Source organism: Rhipicephalus microplus, chromosome 10 (assembly GCF_043290135.1).
Source record: "Rhipicephalus microplus isolate Deutch F79 chromosome 10, USDA_Rmic, whole genome shotgun sequence".
Lineage (NCBI taxonomy): Eukaryota > Metazoa > Arthropoda > Arachnida > Ixodida > Ixodidae > Rhipicephalus > Rhipicephalus microplus.
Genome location: NC_134709.1, coordinates 42,328,884 through 42,354,676, shown reverse-complemented (window position 1 = coordinate 42,354,676; position 25,793 = coordinate 42,328,884). Strand labels below are relative to the sequence as shown.

The 25,793-nt window shown below is 48.1% G+C and overlaps 1 protein-coding gene across 3 annotated transcripts in view; it reads right to left on the bottom strand.

The window, feature by feature from the left end:
• The window catches only part of LOC119181339 (dihydropyrimidinase-related protein 2), an 87,743-nt gene that overhangs the window by 43,787 nt on the left and 18,163 nt on the right, over window positions 1-25,793 (bottom strand). Inside the window, exon 1 of one of the 3 annotated variants that reach the window (XM_037432555.2) lies at window positions 13,630-14,065. The exons of the other annotated variants lie outside the window; for them this stretch is intronic. Coding sequence (XP_037288452.2) covers window positions 13,630-13,677 — 48 coding nt within the window. The 5' untranslated portion in view covers window positions 13,678-14,065. Of the gene's footprint in view, window positions 1-13,629; window positions 14,066-25,793 lie in introns of those variants that run through there. 3 annotated transcript variants of the gene reach the window in all.

The window sequence follows — 25,793 nt, the reverse complement described above, 5'->3', positions numbered from 1 at the left end:
TGATGTTCCTTTTGAGTCGCCAAACGGGTTGGCGGCCTGTGTCCGCCATGTATTGTTCCCACCTGGCCGGAGGGTGCGGCGTCCTGCCGCCGCGGCGCCGTGAGCAGTTCGGGAGACCACCGGTGCAGCTTCTTCTTTGGAAGATGACGGCGGCGGCGGCGGCCGGGAATCGTCCCGCTAATTGAACGAATCGTTCGGCACCATTTGAAGCTTGTTTACGGCGGCCCTTTCGATGGATGCAGTCATCAACTTCAGACCCCTCGCCCAGCGACACACCTTGACGGGGGGGGGAGCCGCGTTCGTGCCACATGGCCGTGCGGTGACCACGCTTCAGTTTTGAACGTTCGCGTGGACCGTGCGTGCTCGTCACCCTCGCGGGTAATGTGTGGTCCGTGATTGGACGGTGCCCTCTGTACGCGGTCCCCGATCTAGGGATCTGGGGAGGACAGACCCTTTATAATGAGCCCCCACGGCTCATTCGGTGTGCTTTTTCGAGTGGAGAGCTCGCCATGTACGAAGAACGCCACTATATATCTAAACTTTCTTATTGACCTCTCTCTAATGTAAATAAACGTCTGTTCTCTGTTTTCCCATATAAGCATTGCTTCTCGCTATAAGGGACGAGTCCGATGGGAGCCAGCTACCAACGACGAGACCCACAGGACTCAGGTCCCAACAACTGGATGGCAGCGGTGGGATCGAGCTCATCGACCAGGAGGCAATGCTGAGACCTGCTGTCTGGAGGACCTAGAGTCGGACAAAACTGCTTCGTGGCATCACTGACAACACTGGAAGGAACGCGTCCGAATTCATGACTGCATAGGGTGAGTGCACTGCTTTTCTTTGCTGAGATATCACCAGGCTTTGCGTAGGATTGTAAACAAAGCAGTGATTTGGTAACGGTGGACGGAAGTATTGATAGTACGTCAAAGTTGTTTAGTTAAAAGAGTTAGCAGCACCAAGGACCGCCATGAATTTGAAGGGACTAAAAAAACCAGAGTTGTTAGAGTTGGCCCGAGAGCTGGGCCAGGTAATTGCCGAGACGAAAAGAAAGCAGGAGATCATTGACGCCATCGAGAAGATCGGGGCAGATGACGAGGAGCTGAGCGAATGCTTGGAGGCTATTACGCAAAGGAAAGAGGAGCAGAGGCTCCGTGAGGAAAAAGAGGAGCAGAGGCTCCGTGAGGAAAAAGAGGAACAGAGACGTCGTGAGGAAAAAGAGGAACAGAGACGTCATGAGGAAAAAGAGGAAAGGGAAAGAGAACGTATCGATCGTATGGAAATGAAACGCCTAGAAATTGAACTAGCAAAGGCTCAATCAATGAACGGAGCTAGCGCAGTGGCACGAGAAAGAGAGCGCCGAATGACAGATTTGATGCCATCCTACGCGGTAGGAGGGGACATGGGTCTTTTTCTGGTGCACTTTGAGCGCACGTGCGAGAGGGAAAATTTTGCTAAAAACACGTGGCCCCAGCGCTTGCTTACGCTGCTGCCGTGTGAAGTAGCTGACATTATAGCCCGTATGGGTAAAGAAGACGCAGACGACTATGACAGAGTCAAAGCGAGTCTGCTCAAAAAGTACAGACTGTCAGCGGAGGCGTTCAGGCGAAAATTTCGTGAGATCGAGAAAGCCAAAGACGAGTCATACCCAGAGTTTGCGTACACCTTAAAGGTAAATCTGGAGGAATGGCTTAGAGAGGAGGGTGCGCTTGGCGACGCGGAAAAGACTCTGCAGTGTTTTGCGTTGGAACAATTCTTTCGGCGTCTACCTGAAAACATTAGGTACTGGGTTCAGGATAGACAAGGAGTAGATACTATCACGAGAGCGGCAGAGCTCGCAGAGGAGTACGTAAATCGCCGTGCCCTCGAAGGCGAGGATGTCCCTAGGAGGGAGATTAGTAAATATCGGGCCGACAAGCCTCCGCGATGGACAAAGTCGGGTCGGTATATGCCGAAGGAGGGTTTACACTCCAAAGGAAGCGGTGATGAGAAAAACAAGAGAAAGGAAGAAGCACCCGAGAAAAGGGCGGAAGGGCAACAGAAAAAGGCGTTCGAGGCCAAGAAGCCGATAGTTTGCTATAACTGCCAACAGACGGGGCATATTTCTTTGGGTTGTAAGAACCCGAAAGTTGTGTTAATGTCACTCTGTAGTAATGACGAAAACATGAAATTGCTAGAGCCATACATCCGAGACCTAGTCGTGAACGGCCAACCGTGCCGCGTGCTCCGCGATTCGGCCGCCACTATGGATGTAGTGCACCCGTCCTATGTCGAGGAGAGTCAGTTTACAGGAGAATGCGCATGGATAAGACAAGCAGTAGAGACAAACAGTGCATGTCTCCCAGTAGCAAGAGTCCGCATCGAAGGCCCTTTCGGTGTTCTAGACACTGAAGCTGCCGTTTCGGCACATCTCCCCGTGCAATACCCGTATTTGTTCTCAAATAAATCAGAGTACTTGCTGCGACAAAAAGGAATTGGGTTCAGTGAGGGTATCGTACAGGCCTTAACTCGATCCAAAGCAAGGGAGCTCGCCGCTCAGACAGTTTATAAAGATCCGGTGGCAGACGAAACAGCTTCAGCGGCAGAGCCTTCTTTACCTGGCACGAAACTGGACCACCCTATAATGGAGCCTCAAAACACAATATCTAAAGAAAGATGTAAGAAACCGGATGAATCCGAGGCATCTCGAGAAGTAGAATGCACTATAAAGCTGTTAAATGTAAGTCCTACAGAACTGATAGTGGAACAGGAAAATGACTCCACTCTCCGTAACCTAACGCCAGACGCGAAGGAAGGGGTGGCTAAGCAAAACATTCAGTTCACCAAGAAGGGGGGCGTCTTGTACAGAAAGTACACGAGTCGAAAAGGAGTTCGGTTTAATCAGCTAGTCGTACCGTATCCTTTCCGCAAGGAGCTGCTGCACCTGGTCCACGGAGGTTTGTGGTCAGGGCATCTCGGCATCAAAAAAACAAAAGAATGTTTGTTACGGGAGTTTTACTGGCCCGGCTGCTTTCGGGAGGTGGAGGCATTTGTAAGAAGCTGCGACACGTGCCAACGCGTTGGCAAGCCAGGGGATAAGGCTAAAGCACCTATGAAGCTGGTCCCCATTATCACAGAACCGTTTCGCAGGCTAGTTATAGACACAGTGGGTCCACTTCCTGTAACGCAGTCCGGGTACCGGCACATACTCACAGTGCTCTGCCCGGCCACGAAATTCCCGGAAGCAGTACCGTTAAAGGAGCTCAGCTCGGAAGAGGTAGTTAAAGCGCTTTTATCTATCTTTGCACGTGTAGGCTTCCCTGCAGAAATTCAGTCCGACCAGGGATCTGTTTTTACAAGTGCACTAACCTCGACATTTCTAGAAAAGTGTGGTGTTAAAATCATCCACAGTTCAGTGTACCACCCTCAGTCAAATGCTGTAGAAAAGGTACATTCAGTCATGAAACGGCTGCTACGCGCCCTTTGTTATGAGCAAAAAGAGGATTGGGAGGCTTGCTTGCCCGCAGCTATGTTCGCGCTTCGGGTCGCTCCTCACGAATCAACAGGGTTTTCGCCTGCGGAGCTAGTTTACGGACGTGCTCTTCGCTCCCCACTTCGCATTGTTCGAGAATCTTGGGAGGGCCGGGCGGACGACCCTTCGGTAGTAGCATACGTACTTGAGCTGTTGGACCGACTTCACGCAGCTCAAGAACTAGCGGAGCAGGAAATGCGCAGAGCTCAAAACAACGCTAAGCGCTATTATGACAAGACAGCCCGGACGCGAAGCTTTCGAGTGGGGGAAAAAGTGATGATACTGAAACCCTCACTGAAGAATAAACTTCAGGTCCAGTGGGAGGGACCTGTTGAGGTAGTTCAGAAATTGTCAGACACAAATTACTTGGTTACTGGACTGGGAAGGCGTAAAACGCAACAGGTGTACCACACTAATCTGCTCAAACCGTACCAGCAGAGGCATGCCGTTGTAAACATGTCGCTCAATCAACCGGAAGAAATGCCTATTGATTTCCCGGAGTTAACAACAGAAAACAAAGACATTGGCGAGACTATTAGTAACCTGGTAGAACAGGCGGAGTTGGAGCCAGATCAGAAAGCGGAACTGAAGGAACTATTGTTTGACTTTAAAGAAACATTTTCAGACACACCTGGCAGAACCAAAGCCCTAGTTCATGATATTGAGCTGACATCTTCGGAACCAATTCGTTCTAAAGCTTACCGCGTTTCCCCGAGGCAACGGGAAATAATGGCCGCGGAGATAAACCGAATGCTCGAGCTAGGAGTGATCGAGCCAGGAGAGAGTGATTACACCTCGCCTCTGATCTTGGTTGAGGTCCCAGGGAAAGAGCCGCGACCGTGTATTGACTATCGGAGGCTCAACTCGATTACAAAGGACCAAACTTATCCAATTCCGCATATTGAGGAAAGACTTGAGCAAGTCAGCAGTGCCAATTTCATCTCGACTTTGGATTTAGTCAGGGGATACTGGCAGGTGCCTCTAACTGAAAGGGCTAGTAGGCTTGCGGCGTTTATTTCCCCGATGGGAACATTTCGGCCGAAGGTCCTTAGTTTTGGATTAAAGAATGCCCCTTATTGCTTTTCTGGCCTAATGGACAAAGTGTTACAGGGTATGGAGGACTTTGCCCTCCCGTACCTAGATGATATTGCTATTTTTTCTTCTTCCTGGATAGACCACATGAAACACTTGCGAGCTGTGCTATGTCGTCTGCGTGAGGCCGGCTTAACAGTGAAGGTTGCGAAATGCCAATTGGGGCGCGCTGAGGTAGCTTATCTAGGGCATGTAATAGGCCAAGGCTACCGCCGGCCGTCAGAAGTAAAGCTGGCCGCAATAGACAACTTTCCCCAACCACGAACCAAGAAAGACATTCGGTCGTTTCTTGGATTGGCCGGTTATTATCAAAGGTATATCCCGCGTTACTCTGACATTGCAAGTTCCTTGACAGACGCTCTTAGAAAGACTGAACCCCAGACCGTAAAATGGGATGGGGCCAAGGAACATGCATTTTCTACGCTAAAGAAGGCACTAAAAAGTCAGCCAGTGTTGAGCGCGCCTGACTACTCTAAGCCGTTCATTCTTCAGTGTGACGCCAGCGACCGGGGTATGGGTGTCGTGCTTTGTCAGAGGGGAGAGAACGACCAGGAACACCCTGTACTGTATGCCAGTAGAAAGCTTTCTGTTCGTGAGGAAGCATACAGTGCCTCAGAAAAGGAATGTGCCTGCGTTGTTTGGGCTGTGCAGAAGCTAGCTTGTTACATCGCCGGTTCTAGGTTCACAATAGAGACTGACCACTGTCCCCTCACATGGCTACAGTCCATGTCATCGAAAAACGGCCGTCTTTTGCGCTGGAGCTTAGCTCTTCAACAATACACCTTTGATATCCATTACAAGAAGGGTAAACTCAACAGCAACGCAGATGGTCTGAGTCGTTGTCCCTAGTACCCCGAGGGCTTCAAAACGATTTTCTGCTTTCTATCCTCGATTTGAGGCCCACTAGTTTTCTGTATTTATCCAATCATGTGTCAAGTGTTTTGTTTAATGTCTTCAAAAGTGGCTGATGTGGTGTTGCGACTCGGCGGGGGCCACAGGAATAAAGTTGAGGTAGAAGGAAATGACTTCCACAGGTGAATCTGAGTCTGGTGATTCTGAGTAGAGAATTGCCGTGTGCTTGCTTGTGTGTGGGTGTGCTTTCGGCGCCGTTTCCGCAGTTCCTCGTTTGTGGTGGGCGGAGAATATGGTGGAGGGGTTCACCTCATCCCTGCGAGCAACGCCCTCTTGGTCGATGATCATCGGATCCAGTGTTCGGGACAAAAGTAATAGAGGAAGAGCCGACAAGCTGCAATACAGATCCCGCTGCACAGTACCTGCTGGCCACTGCACCTCGGGATCTTCTTTCCCCGGCGGAGAGGCTGTTAGGACCGGCGCCAGGTCTGACAGTGGATCGGCGTTCCTTTTGATGTTCCTTTTGAGTCGCCAAACGGGTTGGCGGCCTGTGTCCGCCATGTATTGTTCCCACCTGGCCGGAGGGTGCGGCGTCCTGCCGCCGCGGCGCCGTGAGCAGTTCGGGAGACCACCGGTGCAGCTTCTTCTTTGGAAGATGACGGCGGCGGCGGCGGCCGGGAATCGTCCCGCTAATTGAACGAATCGTTCGGCACCATTTGAAGCTTGTTTACGGCGGCCCTTTCGATGGATGCAGTCATCAACTTCAGACCCCTCGCCCAGCGACACACCTTGACGGGGGGGGGAGCCGCGTTCGTGCCACATGGCCGTGCGGTGACCACGCTTCAGTTTTGAACGTTCGCGTGGACCGTGCGTGCTCGTCACCCTCGCGGGTAATGTGTGGTCCGTGATTGGACGGTGCCCTCTGTACGCGGTCCCCGATCTAGGGATCTGGGGAGGACAGACCCTTTATAATGAGCCCCCACGGCTCATTCGGTGTGCTTTTTCGAGTGGAGAGCTCGCCATGTACGAAGAACGCCACTATATATCTAAACTTTCTTATTGACCTCTCTCTAATGTAAATAAACGTCTGTTCTCTGTTTTCCCATATAAGCATTGCTTCTCGCTATAAGGGACGAGTCCGATGGGAGCCAGCTACCAACGACGAGACCCACAGGACTCAGGTCCCAACAGTATACAGTGTGCACGACAGCGCTGCTCGGCACTTACGCGGGGTCAACGCACTTAAGCGAAACGTGCGAAGATTTATTATACTATTGTTTTAAGATCAGCGCTTATCGTTGATACCCACGAAACAGACGTATGCAACAACAGAAGCGAGAACCCCGGTGAGATTGTCGTTCATAGAAGCGACAGAATAGTTTCGTTAAATGAAAGGAGTGAGAATGCACCGCGAGCCTATTCGTAAGCTTGGGAAAGCGCGAGGCGACGCTCTCCGATTGCGAGAAGCGGGTCAATCATTATTATCTCAGCGTCCACATTTATTGAAGGCGGAAAGTGTGCGCAAGGAAGCGCCTCGAAGCGTTTGTGTATATTACGAGGATGCCGACGCAGTTGACGAGCTGTCGCGTTTTCCTTGAAGTCCACGGCAGGTGCCACAAATATGGGAGAGTATAGTCACTATACGGTAGCTGTTTAGGTGTGTTTGTAAGACACGCTAAAAAATATAAGCGCCCAAGGAAAGAGGGTCTGAAACGAAACGAAGGGTTTTGGATGCACACTGTAAAAACATGCATGCCTAATCAGACACAGGCCGTGCAAATGACCACTTGTAGCGCAGTATTTTAACACCTGCTTGAATTTGTCGACCTGTGGTTTTTCAGCACGCACCTGTAAACGTACACGCGAAACGTTAACGTTACATTTCTACTCCTTTTTATTCCTTTCGAAACTGCAGGCTGTGAAGGAATTTCTCTCTCTCTCTCTCTCTCTCTCTCTATATATATATATATATATATATATATATATATATATATATATATATATATATATATATATATATATATATATATATATATATATATATATATATATATATATATATATATATATATAGTACATGGAACAAACGGACGAAATAGATGAAAGCAAAACGCACACGGATTTGCGATACCACAGTCTGATCTCGGACCGGCTGCGCAAACATCTGGAACGTTTCTAACTTAGGGCCGTTTCATGCCCGGAAAATCTGGCAGCGTGAATGCCCTGCTCGAGTTGGCCTCCACGTACGAGGAGCTTTCGAATACAGCGACGATCAAGCTCGCGGCTGAGAGCACCTGTACTGGAGCTGGCTTTTGAGGATCAAGACCACGTGTCAGGTGACGAAATGCTTGCGCAACCTTATACCCCTATACTGACGGGGGCCGGTGAGATTAAGAAGCTTGCAGGCATAATGTGGCAGCAGAAAGCATATACCGGGTACATTGGCGGAACGCGGGAGAGGCTTTCGGCCTGCAGTGGGTGTAGTCGAACTGCTGCTGCTGCTGATGATGATGATGCTAATGCTGCTGCTCTGATGATGATGATGATGATGATTTTGCTATACGGGCTATAGCCGGTGTGGCAGCATAAGCGATAGCTGTATGTAACAATGCAGGCCGACGTTATAACGTCGGATTGTGTTGGCCAGATAGTTGCCAATGGCCGCTAATAGGCGGCCGCCTAGTTTTGGCTATAAAAGAAATAACAATGTCCGTTAGTGATGATTGAGCAAGGAATACTGCATCGACTCGTTTTGGCTAAACAACGAAAACTTTCAAAGGATGATCACAACGGCGACCCAGAAAAAGCTGCAAACCGATCAGCCCCTGGTACGGGAGAATGAATGCAGACGCATGTCGAGAGGTGTTTACTATGAACGCGGTACGACTGATCTGGAGCCGGTTGACTATAACACACGCAGTTCGATAAGTAAATCCCTTCACAAACGAGCAGTTAGCATGCAATGACGTTTCGACCAAAAAAAGAGGCTTATAAATTTTAAAAAATTAAAATTGGCGGAGCCCGTTACAACACCGTAGTCGCATGCTGTCGCGAACGAACACACCAAAGAGAAATTTCTTGCGGACGTGCCTGCATACGCTCGTGCACTTTTGAACCACGCTTCTCGGCCGCCGACCCAGGAGTCGCACGTTCGATCCCGACTGCGGCTGTATATAGCGTTTCGAAGGAGACGAAACGATATAGGATCCTGTGCGAGGTCAGCACACGATAGAGCACATCACGTGGTCAAAATTTCCGCAGCCCCGCACACTATGCAGCATGCCTCGTATGCATGGTTTTGGCGCGCAAAAACCCCACGTACTATACTGCGTAAGAATTGTCCAGAATTTTCTTAGTAATAATTTCTAGAATTTGCTCAATAAGCGGTGTCATCGCGTGCATGTCATGGAGCACTGTTCGAACAGACTTCCTACTGCCGCAGGTCCATGGGACGGCTTTCAGCTGTCCCACAAAGTAGAGTACTAAGTATAATAATAATAATAATAATAATAATAATAATAATAATAATAATAATAATAATAATAATAATAATAATAATAATAATAATAATAATAATAATAATAATAATAATGACTTTATTTCGCATCAACTCTAAATCGTTAATCACTTTTTTCTAAGCACACATGCCAAAACGACGATGTGAATAGTGATTTTGAAGCGCGCCCCGGGGGGGGAATGACTCCGGATCAATTTCGACCACCCGGTGTTCTTGAAAGTGCACCGAAACCGAGGCACGTGGGTGTTCACATTTTCTGCCCTATCGAAAATGTGGCCACCGTGCACCGGAATCGAACCCGCGACCTCGAGAGGATGTTATCGTATCACGCCTGCCTGCTACGCAACCGCGGCGTGGTTTTGTTCAGGACAGTAAGAATTCACAAATGTCCGTACTCGGTAAATTATTGCATCCAGCACTTCCCCCAGTGTCAAGATGCGTTCTATAGGTGACCAAGTCTTCAGATTAGAGCCCAACAGCGACAAGTGGCAATTGGGGCAGCGCCGGAACAAAGCTTCTTGACCAGCCTCTTCTTGAAAGCCACATGATTACTGTCTATTGATTTCCAGTATGTAGTCTACACATAGAAGCTACAGCCTGCGGAATGTGGGCACTTTAATGTATGGACCGTCCCCGCAACGAAGCAAGAACGTGTTTTTTTTTTATTTGAAACCGGCGAACTATCTAAGCTGGTAATTCATAATGGCTGAACGCTGCCCCGCCGGGGTGGTCTATAGTGGCTAAGGTACTCGGTTGCTGACCCGCAGGTTGCGGGAATGAATCCCAGCTGCTGCGGCTACATTTTGGATAGAGGAGAAAATGTTAGGCCCGTGTGCTTAGATTTGGGTGCACGTTAAAGAACCCCAGGTGGTCGGAATTCCCGGAGCCCTCTATATTATATACGGCGTCTCTCAATCATATTGTTGCGTGGAAAATAACAGTGGTCTTTGGGACGTCAAACCCCACATCTCTCAATTTTCATGCGGTCGCGCTTGTCGATACTCTAGGGCGTTCGTCTTGGAGACGACAATGTCTGTCGTACCCCCCCCCCCCCTCATGTATCTCGCGGAAAGATAAAGACAGGCCGAGAGACCTGCGTCCACGGAAAAGTGCGGTCTATACAGAGTGCTCTTATCATATCCGTCAATCCGTCTCGAGGTCAGGTGAAAGTGCGGTCTCGCAGGTGCCGCATTCGATAACGGAAAGGATGACGGACACCTCCCCTCCGCAATGCTTATTCCGTCAAAGCCTGGCGACGTCCTCTTGTACATCGAGGGAAAGGCAACCGCGTTAACGGTCACGGTTGGCCGTTGGGGGAATACGATAAAAACGCTTTAGTGGGCCCACGGTTTTATAAATGTCGCCATGCATTAGAAAGGCCGAGTAAGCGCTTCCCCTGTATAGCAAATCGACATGAATCGGAAGCGCTGGCAGGAAAATTATTGGTCCAGCCCAGTAAGGTTTTCGTTTAGTGCATCTTCAGAAAAAAACTGAAATGATTGAGAGAGAGAGAGAGTGTGTGAGTGTGTGTCGCTTGTCGTTGAGTGTTTCTTTACTTTGTGTGTGTATTATTTGCAGCCAAATCATGTCAGTGTGTGTGTGTGTGTGTGTGTGTGTGTGTGTGTGTGTGTGTGCGTGTGTTTGTGTGTGTGTGTGTTCTTTGAATTCCAATGTGAGCCACGATATGACATTTTAACACTCTCTTCAAATGTTTCGTGCACGACGAATACTTATCCGTAATAAACCATACCTCACCGAATGACACACCCTTTGTGCAGTATCAGACTCGGTATGCTCATTTTTCATTCGCAGATTTTCAAACAAATTCTCCCTTCTTTTTTACTTCTCAATGTTAACCTGTGATCAATTTTCGTTTACTCTAACGGCGAAATATCGTAGCGCAATGACGTCTTTGATCCCCCGTCATGTTCGCCCGCATGTCCCCACTTTGTCTTCATTATTTAGTAACCAATACATACCCGATAACAATCTGTAAACGTTAGCGAATAACGAATACGGACGCCCTGATTAACATTAAATTGTAGGTTGCGACGTCCTTCAACTGCGCAGACACTTGTGAGGAATGCTGCGAAGGGCCGAATAAATCGCGACAATATCTCTTTGACGTGCAATCAAAGCCCGACAGCCCAGTGTCTGTGCATTCGTAATGCCCGAATGTGGGAGTCCGACCCACGAAGTCGCGCGTGACCACTGACCCCTAGCGGGGGCTGCGGCGCTATTAAAACGCGTACCAAAAGTGAATTCCTCAATTTGGGACACATACATGTCTTCTGCGCGCCATTAATTATTCCGAGCACGCGTACCGGGGCTAATGGCACACGTGCAAGCCGGACTTCATTGCGCGTTGTTAAACTTATCACGTACGAACCGAACGTAAATAAAGTTTACGTATAATCACGAGCGAACGCTGGACATGCGAACGAAGTACAAACTTTGAACGCATTCCTTTCTGATACTCTCCGCAAGGAATTCATTATGGCTTTTATGCCTCCTGACATTGAGTTTTACGTCGAGTACGTGTGGGTAGCGTATGAGCAACGCGAATGGCATCAGGAAGATGTACAAAAAGAGCCGTCTCCCAGAGTGGTCTCGGCGTGTCTCTCGCCATACCCCGACATGACGGGGCAGTAAATTGGGTGGGGTGGGCGAGTGCAGAGAAGAGCTCGAAAGTCAACATTCACAATTTCACGGGCCGAAATAATTTTTTATATAGGGTATATAAGCAAAAAGTGTACTGCAACGAAATGCACCGTCTAAACTGCAAATTTCATTAGCACAATGATATTTTTTTTTCAGTGAGCCTCTCTCAAGGTACACTGTTCATATTGCAACCTCACTCCTACCGGGAAAATAGAGAAGCTGCGTTTCAGTAATCTTTGTGGTATATACAGAAACCGCGTTTCAGTATGTTTTGAGTTAGCAGGTGAGCACCAGTGAAGCGTGCGTGTGTGTTTATACTGGAGCAAGAAGGCCTTAAATAGGAACAAGCAATAAATTCGTGGCTGCGAACAGAAGGCGAATACGGGACATTGAAAAGTCAGACAAGAAAGTGGAGAGTTTTCAACAGCGTATAGGGCACAACAACGGCACAGATTCAAAGTATAGGCGCACATAGTCTGATACCTTGCGAAAGTCGAGACAAGTTTTTTAAGGACGTTCAATTTAAATTGATTGTGCATTGTAAACAGCAACGTAAACAGGAAACCAACGAGCCCAGACGCTGAGACTGCATGTTGGAAACAATGACATCTATTTTTGCTGCGCCGTACTGTTTTACGTTGAGACATTCTTCAAAAAGCATTGCTGTGCGTTTTGTTGACTACTACTGACCACTCTGAGACGATATTCAGACGCAGCTGCTACGACCTGAAGGTACCTTAGTGTGGTAAACTAGCAATCGACGGATTCTCTTTAAGTTCTCAAAGAGTTATCACTGAATAAATACTTGTAGTTCCTATATAAAAAAAAAACATTGTATGCCGCTTGAACGCAGACAACTTATAATACATGTCAATTTTATAAAACACCGTTATAATAAAGCTTCTTGGGCAAGCTGGTGATGTTTACTAAACACAGTTTCTATGGGGAGACCGGTGTAAAAGAAGGCCGCTGCCGTACCCCCCACCCCACCCCCACGCAAAAGCAACGTTGACACATACGAATATTGTGTGGGAGGCTTGTTTAAGCCGATGGCCGAATAACCGGGTTACCTATATAGCCAGTCGCTCCAACTTCGACATTCTAAACGACGTTAACATCTGTTCCCACGCTGAAGCGCTCCAACGCGAATAATCCTCTCGCACCAGTTAAGAGGTGAAGTAGACTCGTGGGATAACCCACCCCCAACCGTTAACAATTAACTTACGCGATAATTCTTCAGCCGCTGGTCCCTGTATACTGTGGAGGTTATCGCACATGCGTTGAGCACATGACAACACACTCGGGGACGTTACAGAACTACCCACAGACGCGCTATTTGCATGACAGCTAGAGGATGCCGTCTTTTTAAACTTAACACCTTAACGTATCGTCTATTGAGCATATATTGAGCAAGACTACACGACACGTTTCGAAACGTTATATAGAGCGACCCAGAGATGCATAATTTGCAAGCGCTCCGTATAGTTTGCAAGCGCTCCGTACGGCAGATGCATAATTTGCAAGCGCTCCGTATAGGATGCGTCGTCCCTCGGAACCTAAAAGCCGTCCGTACCTCCCGTATAACCTGCGTACGTTATCGAGCGCGTACGATGGCGCGACCGAGGTCAGCTGTGGGTCTCGACTTATAGAACGCGCATGCAGTTCAATATACGCGGTATCGCTTTGTAGGCCGCGCCCACCTCGTGTACGGGGTCGAAGAAAAGCGTGGGCCCCTATCCGTCGATGTGTATCCCGAAACGACCGGATTAATGCGTGGTACAAAAGGGCGTGCGTAAAAAGAGGTACACGCGCTTAAAAGAGAGAACGGCTCCAACCCACACATGTTCTCTCTGTGAGGAACGTGTCGCTTCGAACGCCCGGCAGGAGAGAATGAAGAGAGCAGTGTGTACGGTTCGGTTATTGATCCGAAACATCGCGCGCGCGTAGGCGAGCGGGAGAACAGGGCGAAATTGAGAGGGAGTGTGCGTAAACGTACCTTCAGGTGTATCGGAATCTTCTTGCTCGGAGTCTTCACCGAATCCATGGCTCGATGCTTTTCCCTCCTGAATCTTCTCCTTGCTTCGCTAGCGGAGATTCGTCGCGCGTGCCGCGCAGAACTGTCAATTTCTTTTCTTTTTTTTTTTCTTCTACTCGACTCTCTCTCTCGTCGTCTACTTCAGGGTGCAGCGTTGCGACCACGCACGAACACACAACTACACGACGGAGGTTACGAAGGTCACTGGCAGACGCGAAAACACCCGCGACGAACAATGATCGCACGGATCCTTCAGCCGCCTTCACGGCAGCAGCAGGTGTCTTCGTCCGCTCCGAGCTTGGCTGGCTCCTTGCGTCTCGTCTTCACGGGGCTATAACGTCGGCTTGGGTACGGCGCGCCGAAACCACGGGCACTTTTCGTTTTCTCCGCCTGATCAATTTCCTCGATCCTCAGTCGGAGGCGTAAGATCAGACACTGCCGGCGCAGTGGGGCTTCGGAGCGCTTGTTTTTCCTTCCAGTTATTTTTTGTGTGTAGCCTTTCGCAGCCGCGCGAACGACACAGAATGAGCAGCTCCGGAGGATGCGCTTGATGAAGAGAGGTCGACGCTTCTCACCGGCAACGAAATCGAAGAGCAGCGGGCGAAACCGCCGCGATTAAAATAAAAACTTCCTCGCTGAACGCACCGAGCAACGTCGACGACGGACCAACGCGCGCGCGCTCTCGCGTCGTTGTGAGGGCGATAGTTTTTTTATGCGCTATTCGCGCGCGCCTCCGTTCCCTGTCGTCAGGCTTCTCCGCGAAGCGCGAGAGGGCACTTGCGACGCTGGCACCGCGTCGCGCCGACGCCGAGAACTAGGAGCGCGCCAGCCGTTTCCTTCGCTGACCTGGTTTTGAGGGTAACGCGCTTTTTTTTTTTCTTCGTCGTCTGCTCGCGGCGCCATCGTTCGATTGAGTTGCAGTTGAGTGTACGCTGTTGCCCGCTTCGTTGGATTACTTAAAGGATTAAGAAAGCCGCGTTCAGCGTTATTGCTGGGATACCGCTCTACTGTCCAACGAGCATGTCTTGTCTCTCCTTTACGAGTGCGTCGTAGACCAACGAATTGAGCCCCTGAGACTTCTTTAGTCTTGATAGGCGGAGTTGCCTCTGGTAAAGTATGGTAGCAAAATTGAAAAAAAAAAAAACTGTCCATGTGGTCACGGGAACCGTACTGAAGCTATCCACACAGCCCCAAACGTATATGTTACTGTATAACTCCTACAGGATAGGAGTTTAAGTGTTGTATTTCTCTGTCTTGTCCGAAATCTAAAACAACACCGTCATATGTTGACAATTCAGCGAGAACTTGCCTTTTAAATGACCTTAAAGTCAACAACGGCTTCCCAGCGTCGTTACTAAGGTTGGGCCAACATCTTAGGAATAGTGATTAACGCTATATTCTTTCGAACGAAGCTTCGTTCGGTGTCACGGTGCGCTTCTGCAGAAAAGAAAAACGCTTTTCCGCTAAGCAATAACCCCAATGGTAGCGGCGCGTCGCGGCAGGTAGCGGAACTAGCCGCCGAGAAGCGCTAACAAGCGCGCTGTCTGTCGTCTGCTCTTCGCAACCGAAAGTGATTGCTGGCTTTGGTTATAGCACACTCGTTTAGCTAAGGGCCCCGGTTATCGTTTCGCTATGCAACCGCGTAGCGATACAGGTTTCGCAGACACCGCCTGCTGAGCCTCTTCCAATCTCGTCGCGAAAATAATGAACCGACGCCTTATAAAAGCATTCAAGCGAGGGTACCCTGTAATTACATGACCTCTTCTTTGTTACTTTTTATTCTACCACTCTCTCTCTCTCGACCGTGAAGACGCTAACTTGACATGGAGAAGAGGCAAAGTTGTCGTGCAGCTGCTCCGGCGACGTAAGATCGCATCTTTTTGGCAGGCATCGCGTGCCACGCTTTTGAGAGCTTGCCAACATTACCGACAGCTGCAGAAAAGGATCCACATTACAGCCCAATAGACGATTCATCTATGTTATTTTGAAGGACACCATACTCTCTGCACTCGGCAACCGTAGTATATGACACAAATCTGCTTGTTTTACGGACAAACGATGTGGCCTTCAAAAGAGACAAGCACTTGACATTTCCGTAGTTATGAAGCTATAGCATCACTGTTATGTAGGTTCCCAGGAACAATGCATGCTTATAACATGGTAACTGACATGTGCGTTTTGTGTGTATTCTTTAATCGAACTTATGAAAACATTTCATTGCTTTCTTTGACTCTATTTCCAACGTTCAAGCAATGACAGGGGCTAAGGTGAAAATGAGACAGCTAAGACACCGCGTTCCATCCAGGTAGTGAGTCTGGCAACAATAATAATGAAACATGTTTGCATAATTTTATAAAAAAAGTTCAGTTTATTGATTTTACAATACAATCGAGTAATGAATATTAAGCGATGAAATGTAACAACGGCCGGTAGAAACAATGCCAACATAACAATAACGCACAGTGATATTGAAAGCACTTGACGAAGCTTAACTGAAATCGGAAATTTCATAGACATCGCAACTGTATATGAAAGTACCTGCAGAAGTATTCGAGCTCGCCGGCTATCTCTCTCTCTCTCTCTCTCTCTCTCTATCTTTCGCAAACACACACACACACACACACACACACACACACACGCGCGCGCGCGCGCACATACACGTACACACACACAAATTCACACACACACACACACCACCGTAATAAAGAAGAACAAACGCCTTCAAATTTTCTTTTTTCCGCCGCGCTATTAAAAAGGAATTGAACGCATTCCCATCATAATTGCTAAAATCAGTTAATCAGTTGAGTCGATCGACACAATTACTGATATGTAAACATGGAATTGAGCTGTAAGTGTTCATTTGTTCTTTGTTTGTTTTGGAATTCTGTTTTTTTTTTTTTTGTAATTTCACCCGTCCTGCCTGGGCCCTGTGGGCATTTAGTATGTTGTAAATAAACAGACAAACAAATAAATAAATGAATAAATAAATAAAGGGTGCGGGTCACCCACAGCTTTTAAAGGTACGAACTTCCACGAGTCTCGCTATGGTTCGGGGCTTCAAGCGTCCATCTGTCCCTCCGCGCGTAAACAGACAGGCAGACGACAGGCGGACGCGGCCTGAGGATTTTTCACAGCTTGGTGATAAAACTCTCCGAAGCTTCGTCCCGCTTATCATCAACTCCGTGGATATGCTGTGAGGTAGTTACTACATACACGCATACATACAGGTGACGACCTACCCACGCCTTGAGGTGCTTCGCCCCCTAAAACGCGGTCCGCGTCTGTGCTCCTAGCCTTTCGTCGGGCCGGTTCCAATCTCCTCGCGTGACGTGCAACCGCACTTGCGGGCACAGTTTGCTCCCTTTTTGCAAACATGGATGATTGGCGTGTCTGAGAAGTGTTCGCAAAATGACCGAAATTCCCGCCTAACGTATCCCCCACCACATAAATCTCTCTCCAGAAGTGACCAGGCTTTGTGGCGCAGACTTCAAACGGCCACTGTGACGACTCCTTTTCTTCTCTTCCTTTTTACACAAGGCGAAACTTCGCCTCATTGCAACTTCCGTCCTAGCACCAGAGACGACTTCCAGCACATATTCCTGAATTGTCCAAACAAACCCAAGCCCCCGTGGCAAGGGTCAGAACACCAGGAGCGATGGGAGGCTGCTCTGCGCAGCTCGCAACCGGGTTTACAGCTCCGGACAGTGAGCTGGGCCAGAAGGGTCGCCGAAGCACAGCAGTGTCCGGCCACCTAGAGCGGCCCGAGGGCTCGTCGTCATCCTGATTCCACTTCCCCAACCACACCCCCCCCCCCCTCAAAAGATTCCTTCGTGAATCAATAAAGTTGATTACCTACCTACCTCGCAAATGGACGATAGTGAAGTGAAACCGCCATCGGAAACGCCTGGATCCTTGGTTATGTTCCCCGCGCCATAAAGGACTCCAATCCTGGAGCTTATCAAATGTTATCAGCCAATAATATATTCATTCCTTCTCAGCCTGGAATATTCAAAATCTCAAATAAAGGTAATACGCAGTGATCAAAGCAATACTGGCACATTTTAATAACAATAAAATTGTTCTATAATTAGACATAGGATGAAAACAAAATAAACTAATGTGGCTGTTACGCTTTTTGAGGGTTTGTAGAGTCCAATCCGGAATATGTGTTGGAATAAGCACCACATAAGCATCATCGTTAACTAAGGCATCTATTCCATTTGCTTCACGGGACGGCTTTAAGCTCTCCCATAGTAGAGTATCCTATACTCTAAATCGTTACCCACTTTCTTTACCCCCCCCCCCCTTTACTCTCCAAGGCTTTTTCACGCCTTTGGGAAGGCTTTATGTTCTCCCATAGTAGAGTACCTAGTACTCTGAATCGTTAACTACTTTTTCTAAACACACTTTACTCTCCCATAGTAGAGTACGTTGCACTCTAAATCGTTAAACACTTTTTCTAAACACTTTGCTCTACCTGAACCTACTGCAGTTCAGGAGATGCTTACGGGATGGCTTGAGGCTCTCCCGTAATAGAGTACCTAGTACTCTAGATCGTTAACCACTTTTTCTTAACACACTCTACACGGCGGGTAATTCATATCAAAAGGGCCTCACTAAGTGTGATATGCCCACGGGACAGCTTTAAGTTTTCCCATAGTGGAGTACGTCGTACTCTCATTACTTACCCACATTTCTAAACAGACTGCTCTGCCTAACTGGGAGAGCCTAAGGCCCTCTAAGGGTGGAATTCGTATCGTGCACTAAAGCGTTTACAATTTATTTGCATCAAATATAAGGATGAAACCTGTCGCGGGGGCACTTCTGCTTGTGCGTCTAAGCATGGGACAGCATCCAGCTTTTCTTAAAGATCCCCTCACCAGGTGTGGCAATTTTGAGGTGTCGAACGGAATGCATACATGGGGCGTTCACGATCACGTCTGCCAAAACTAGCAACGCCGCGGAAATGGGTCGAATTTCGAGATGAACGCTGCTTGTCCTTTCTTTCGCGGGGTGCCCAGAGAATAAGGGCATGACGTAGACGTATAGGAATTACCTTACGTAGAAGACCGTGCTGTGACGTCGGTCTACGTAGACGACCGTGCTCTGACGTCACCAACAGTAGGACGTGATACGGGGAAAATTATGTCACATGGCATGCGTGGTTTGTGTAATTTTTGCTTGAATATATGAATAAAACTAGGAAATGTGCGTGTCTTTTTTTTTTTACTTCTTTCGCGAATTGCAAGAAGATGCGAGGCCTATGTGCCTGTGTCTTGCATGCGTTCTTGTGCCTGAGGTTAGCGCATCGAGCAGACGTCAGCCCTCGGAACGAAATTAATTATCCTGCGCGTTCGGGCACTCAACATGGTTATCTAAGCGAGCGTTTCCATACGAGCGCGCACCTAGGCATCCATCCAGCAGAAACTGGCTGTGTAGACCACAAAATAACGCTGGCCAACAAAACAACGCCGCTCGCGTCCTCGGGGGTTGGGCTTGCTCGGGAATAGAGTTTCCTAAAAAATATAGTAGGAAACTTTATGTGCTTGGGAACGACATGCGCACATGACTGTTTGCTCGGATGCCGGAAAGATTAGGGAAGATATTTGACTCGCGAAAGCTACGCGGGGTGGGGGGTGGGGGTGATTTTAAGTGAAAAGAAGAGAAAAGTGAGCCCCGTCACTGTCTCTAAGGGGGAGGACACCTCAACATTAGCTCACGAGGGATGGGGGTAGAGAAGGGATTAAAAGGATATGATTAAAAGGTAAAGAGATGCAGAGAGAGGGAGGGGAGAGCGAGGCGCAGTGACAGCAAACGATGGAAGTGAAAAGAAGATAGGAAAGATGGAGACGGTCGCAGGAGTCTGAGGACGGGGCACCACTGGCGAGAGCTCTTGTCGGCGACAGGGAATGGCGTAGGGCTAATCCAGTCGGCCAGCGCTGCACTGTCGTCGGAGATCGCGAGGGCACAACCGGTCGGCACGGAATCCAGCGAGCGAGACCGGCGAGCGGCTAGGCTTTCGAGCTCGCCTCTTCTTATCGCGGTTTTGCGCCGTTTCGAAATACTGGTTCTCTCGGCTTAATTAACCGATTGAAATAAAAAATGGTGGCATAATGCTCTTCGAACACACAACAACTGCGAGCGTCTAACTATAATTCGTTATGGGGCCTGGTGAGGGGCCCTTCAAGATGGAGTACCTGGTCGTACTCGATTAAGGCGAAAGCCTTCAAACCTCACTAAGTGTGAAAATGTCCTGTTTTTGTATATTTCTTTCTTTCTATGCTATGCTTTGCTCTTGGACTTCCTTTCTCTCCTCCTTACCATAGGTCGGCAAACCTACTCATGAGTCGACTCAGGTCCACCCAGACTCGCGTCGAGCCCGAGCGATCCCTAAGCGCTAAATGTATCTCTTAAGCAAGTTCTACACTTTATTGCCAATCTATGGTTCCATTTATTGACCCTCATCATATACTATCAGCCTTATACGTAGGCTCGCGTTTACACTCACTTTAACTCACATACTTCAAAGTACCAGTGTTTACATGGTCAGAGTTAAGGAAGGGCCAAGTGACGTGACACCTCCCCCACCCCCCCCCTCCAAAAAAATCGAGAATTATTGGTATCTCGCGTGAGTCGTCTCCTTCAGCGCAAATGTGCTTACTGATTCGCAACCACCGATATCTCATTTTTAAAGGTAGGAGATCATAAGGCTCCAAGTAGAGCACCTGTTACGCATGGCATAGGTGTTAAAGAGCATTGACGTCATGTTCGGCTCAGTCAGACTCGGATAGACCATAAAGCCCCGAGTTCTGAGCATGTGCGTCGGCAGGATTTCCTGTTATGCGCTGCAAAAAACCTGCATCGTGGCTGGGGGAAGGGGAGCACTCGTATAACTTGGATGAGGTCAAATGCTGGTGAGGCTTCGGGGGGGGGGGGTGGGGAGGCAAGTAGCCCTTTTGCACTCCTCTGCCGACGCTCATGAGTCCAAGTGAGTAATAGGAAGTTTTCGAATAGGGGCCACAAAAGTTTGGGGCACCAAAGAAATAGCGGCGAGGCCACTGAGCATGCGCAACACCCACACCGCGTTTAGGTGTTGAGTTTGCTATTTCTCGAATTTATAGCGGGAGCTCTAAAGCCTGCCCCAGCAGTTTTGGGTCACAAAAACGTGACGCCACCCACTGAGTGACGCCTCTCGGCCAAGACTACAGTGACATAGAACATGGGGATTGTCCAAAGCGCCGCAGACCCTATTCGAAAACTCATCGTTCCTGCTTGACCTAAAGCGTCCATACGCGAATGGCTTTAGGGCCTCAAACTTTTGGGGCCCCTATTCGACACCTCCCTAATAATATTTTGGTGAGTCTAAGTCCGAGTGGGTCAGGCTGAGAAATGCTTTAGTGAATCTGAGTGAGTCCCTTGAGGCCTGTGAGTCCCTTGAGGCCTGTGTAAATGGGTTGCCTATATTTTTTTCTTCAGATTAGATACGATACGTGACACGCGAAAGCGCAGGCAGAAAGTTTTCCCGAAGTTATGCGGTTGAACAAACGTTTTCGAAACTCGCTGACGCACGTCTTTGGATGTCTTTCGATTGCGATATGCCGACGCCGTTGATGTCAATGACCTCCGAAATAACTGGAGCGCCGGAGCGGAATCTTCAATGCGGCTTCGATCGCCGGATGTGTATGTGTTCTTCAGAGTAATAATTCTTCTCTCACAAACTTCAGTAGCTCTCGTTTTTTTTTTTTTTTTCCTACGTGTCCCCTCATGGACCACGAGATCGAAATGTTCCCTTTATAATGAAGCCTGATCTAGTGCGGTATACTTTTCTGTATAGTCCGTAAAGCCACAACTGTAATGATCGATATACCGAAATAGCTCATCTTTGCGCGGCCCGTTTAGCGCCGCTCCCCTTTCCCGCTTTATTGAACGCCAACAATGGGCTAGCGAACCGTGTACGTGCCGATTCGTTTAGCATTCGCGCGGTTCATTTAGTAACCCGCATATCCAAGCCGCGCGAGCAGGTATGCAATATCGTCGAAGTGGTTCACATGTGGTTAGCTCTGTTTCATCGGCATGGTATAGAGAGCTAACTTCAAATAATGATCGGCCTGTGCCATCTCTCCCCTGCAACTGAGAACGATGACGTCGACAATTTCTGACCGAAGTGAGCTTGCGAGTAAATGGCTTCATTACGTAGGCGCTTCAGCTCAGTTAGGGAACCGAAGCATAAAGTGGGTACATTTTGTATCAATGTAAACGAGGGCGTTGTACAGCATTGTTATTTGTTTAATGTACGTACAGTTTCATTCTGTAGAGACCCACTACTGAAGTAGGCCGTTAAGTAGGTTTTACTTTTTAACCATGCGAGCTTTCGAACATATCAGCAGTCTCGGCCCCTTTCTTTTTTTTCTTTTTTTAGTGGTGAAGCTTCTTATGGCGTGGCTTGTGCGTCCCGTAGTCGTATGTAACCACCGGTGGCACATACCCAAGAGAGTGGTCCTTAGAAATGTCCGCTGGATGGCGGTACTTGTATATGATGAATACATGGTGAGAAGATGTGAGATAGAGGTACTTGGAAGGTTCATTAGATATACAGACGGACAGGTGGACGGACGGATTGGTGGACGGACGGATTGATGGATGGATGGATGGACGGACGTACCCGAGAGAGCGGTCATTAAAATGTCCGCTGGATGGCGGTACTTGTATATGATGACTACATGACGGGAAAATGTGAGATAGCGGTACTTAAGGTATTCGCTAGATGGACGGACGGATGGACAGACAGACAGAGGGGCTGACGGACGGAAGGACAGACAGAAGGACGGCCGCACGAACAGACGCATGGACGGACGGACTGACAGACAGACGAACGGCCGGACGGACGCATGGACGGACGCGCGGAGGAACGGACGCACCGACGGTCACACGAATGGACGGACACATGAACGGACGCACGGATGGGTGCATGGACGGCCGGAAGCAAGAAGAAATGGACAGATGGAAGCACGGACGGACTGACGAACGCTTCGCCCCACCAATCATCATTCACTGCGTGCATATGCTCTGATTTTTTTTATTTCCAGGAGGAAACCAGATAGCACCGGAGGAGTATTAGCTTGACTGTATTAGCAGACAACACGCACACGTATCAAATCGTTCCAGTTAGCTACTTGAGCAGAAGCAAAGCCTTGTCTGTAAGAAGGGACTTGGTTAAACTAATGCAGGCGGGACAAAAAAGCAGGGTGGCACCTAATACTCACAGAGAAACGTTCACAACTCTCCCTCGATTTTTCAGCGAAAATTTCTGGTCGTTACTTTGTGCGCTTGAAATCAAATTTTAAACAACTTCACGTTGTGAAGCTCACTTCACTTACCTCAACTACGTGTCTTTTACGTTAGGTGAGTGAATTATTAGAGATTAAACACCAAGTTGCGATGATTGCAGATAGATTTCCAGTGAGTGGAATCGCCTTCCTGCCTTGACGATCACCATTGCTGATCTCAAGTTATTTAAGAATGTCATAGTTAACATTGCATATCTAGGAGCCGTCCGTTTTTATATACATTTCATTTCTCTTTATTAACTACAGTTCATTTAATTAGCTCACTTTACTTGTAACCACTCCCCTACATAATGCCATATTTGCCCCGAGGGTATGCTAAATAAGTAAATAAATAAGAAAAACGTTCAACACAGCCCTGAACGAATACTAGTCTTACAGTTCATTTAATTAACCTATTTTACTTGTAACCACTCAACTGATTGATTGATTTGTGGGGTTTAACGTCCCAAAACCACCATATGACGATGAGACACGCCGTAGTGTAGGGCTCCGGAAATTTCGATTACCTGGGGGGGTTCTTTAATGTGTATACCCAAATCTGAGCACACGGGCCTCCAACATTTCCGCCTCCATCGGAAATGCAGCCGCCGCAGCCGGGAATCGAACCCGCGACCTGCGGGTCAGCAGCCGAGTACCTTAGCCACTAGACCACCGTGGCGGGGCTGTAACCACTCCCCTGTATAATGCCTTATTTGCCTTGAGGGTATGCTAAATAAGTAAATAGTTAAGAAAAAACTAAACACAGCTGTGAACGAATACTAGTCCAACGCGTAATTTATTAAGCCTTTTACCCTGTTTGGATAGGCAACACATTTACGACGCGACAGCAAAGCCGCGCTAAATGTGGAAGTCTGCGCAAACGGCATACGAACGGCGGATGTCTTTGAAGCTCTGGAGGTGTGAGCTGCGAGGGGAGGGGGATAGCGGAACGGAAGAGAGCGACCACCGTAAGAGCCTTTTTTTTATTATTATACGATTATTTATTTTGCTGAGGCAGTATTTGCAGTGCCATGCGCACACATTGAACACGTGTGCAAACACGGCTCGAAAGCAGGGACCGCGAACCCGTCACTCGTGGGCATGCGATCCCGTCCGCCTTTCGCCCCCCCCCCCCCCCCCCCTCCGCGCGTGCTTTGGAATTCCGGATTCCCAACTATGCAAACTTGACAAAACGCGCACTATATATACAAATATGGCCAAGAGGTTGGCAAAAAGGAAAGCGTGAAGGCAGCCCCATATTGAGACTGAAGTCTTGTTATATGGTTCAGAATTAAAGAAAAAAAAATTCCGGTTTCGGTGGCGCGAACTGGAATGGTACCAAAAGTCAGGCGTGGCGCATACCTGGCCACCCCGAGCGATAATTTGGAAGATTAGGTGGTCAATTAATGTAGCGATGGTATGCAGAGAGGTGCCTATGTGAAACAAATGAGAATTAACGGTGCATCAAGAGTTAAAGTGAATGAAAGGCTAATGGAATCTCGATCCTCGTGAATTGTGGGCGAAGGCGAATTAAGATGAATTAAAGGCGAATGAGACGTAAAATGATAGTAAAGCGAATCAAACGCGAGCTGACAGTGAATCAAAGGCGGAAGTACACATGCCTTCGCCTGCACTCTCCTTAGCGTTAGCTAAAGGGGCTGTGAGTAGTTAAACGCAGTCTTATTTTGACAGCAGACAAAGCTGCTGTATGTACTGCCATAAATCGTGAGAAGTATTGGTCGTACGTAGAACTGATCAATTATTTGAAGTAATTGATTAATTCTAAGATTTCTTGCCATTTGCTCATGTTGTCGTTTGATCGTTAACGCCCGAAGCGTGCATTCTCATCATTCACAAGAAACGAAGATCAATATTTGACAATTATCCCAATTAGTTTAAAACGTATATTGCAGTGTACCAAACGTATCTCTTGAATTCACGTGCATAGCCCACTTGGGGCACATTCTGAGGATGATTTTTTGAGATAAGCGCTTCCAAAGATGGCGACGGGGGGCTTTGATGTTCGAGTTAATTTCGAAGTCTAATATGTGAAAATGCCTCCAATGAGTGTGTTGGTGTTCGAGTTACTTTCCAAGTATAATGTGTGCAAATACCTCCAATGTGCGAAAATACCTCTTGTTAAACGGGTAATAGGCACATCAGCGTCATAAGTTAGCTTACGCTATATATGCAGGTAAATATTTGTTTCATGTGAATGAACTCTAAGTTCACTGTCTTGTTTTAATTTGTTCATTGCAAAAGGTGCGCTGGAGTGAATTCGCTCATCATCATTTACAATGTAAGTCAGAGGCGTCGATTACAGAAAGAGGAGGGGGGAGAGGGCATAAGTGCGTCTATTCCCCTGAGCCCTCCCACTAACCCTTTCCTTTCGCTGACTGAAATGTATCTTAAATGCTCGATTAAACGTCAGTGTTCTATCACATTTCACAGTGGCTTAAGTTTGTGTGCCTTTCTCAATACACAGGCTACTTAAGCTGCGACTCCTAACCCCCAACACCTGAGTGTCACTGCACGAGTACCATCTCCAGTAGAAAATGGGAAATCTATACGCCTCCGGTAAGTAATCTTCACCTTTTCAATTAATCCGGCTCACTGACTTAATTCCAGCTATTTACGCCTAGGTCATCTTCTTGAATTCTCGCAGTGGTGAAGTAAGTCGCTCGGTGTGCAGATCGGTGCAGTTCCTCAGTTTTGTTTTCTTTTTTTTTCTAATTTCACGCATGCGCAAGCTGGTGGTGTTATAGGTAGTGCATACGACACTAAATAAAGAGTCGATGT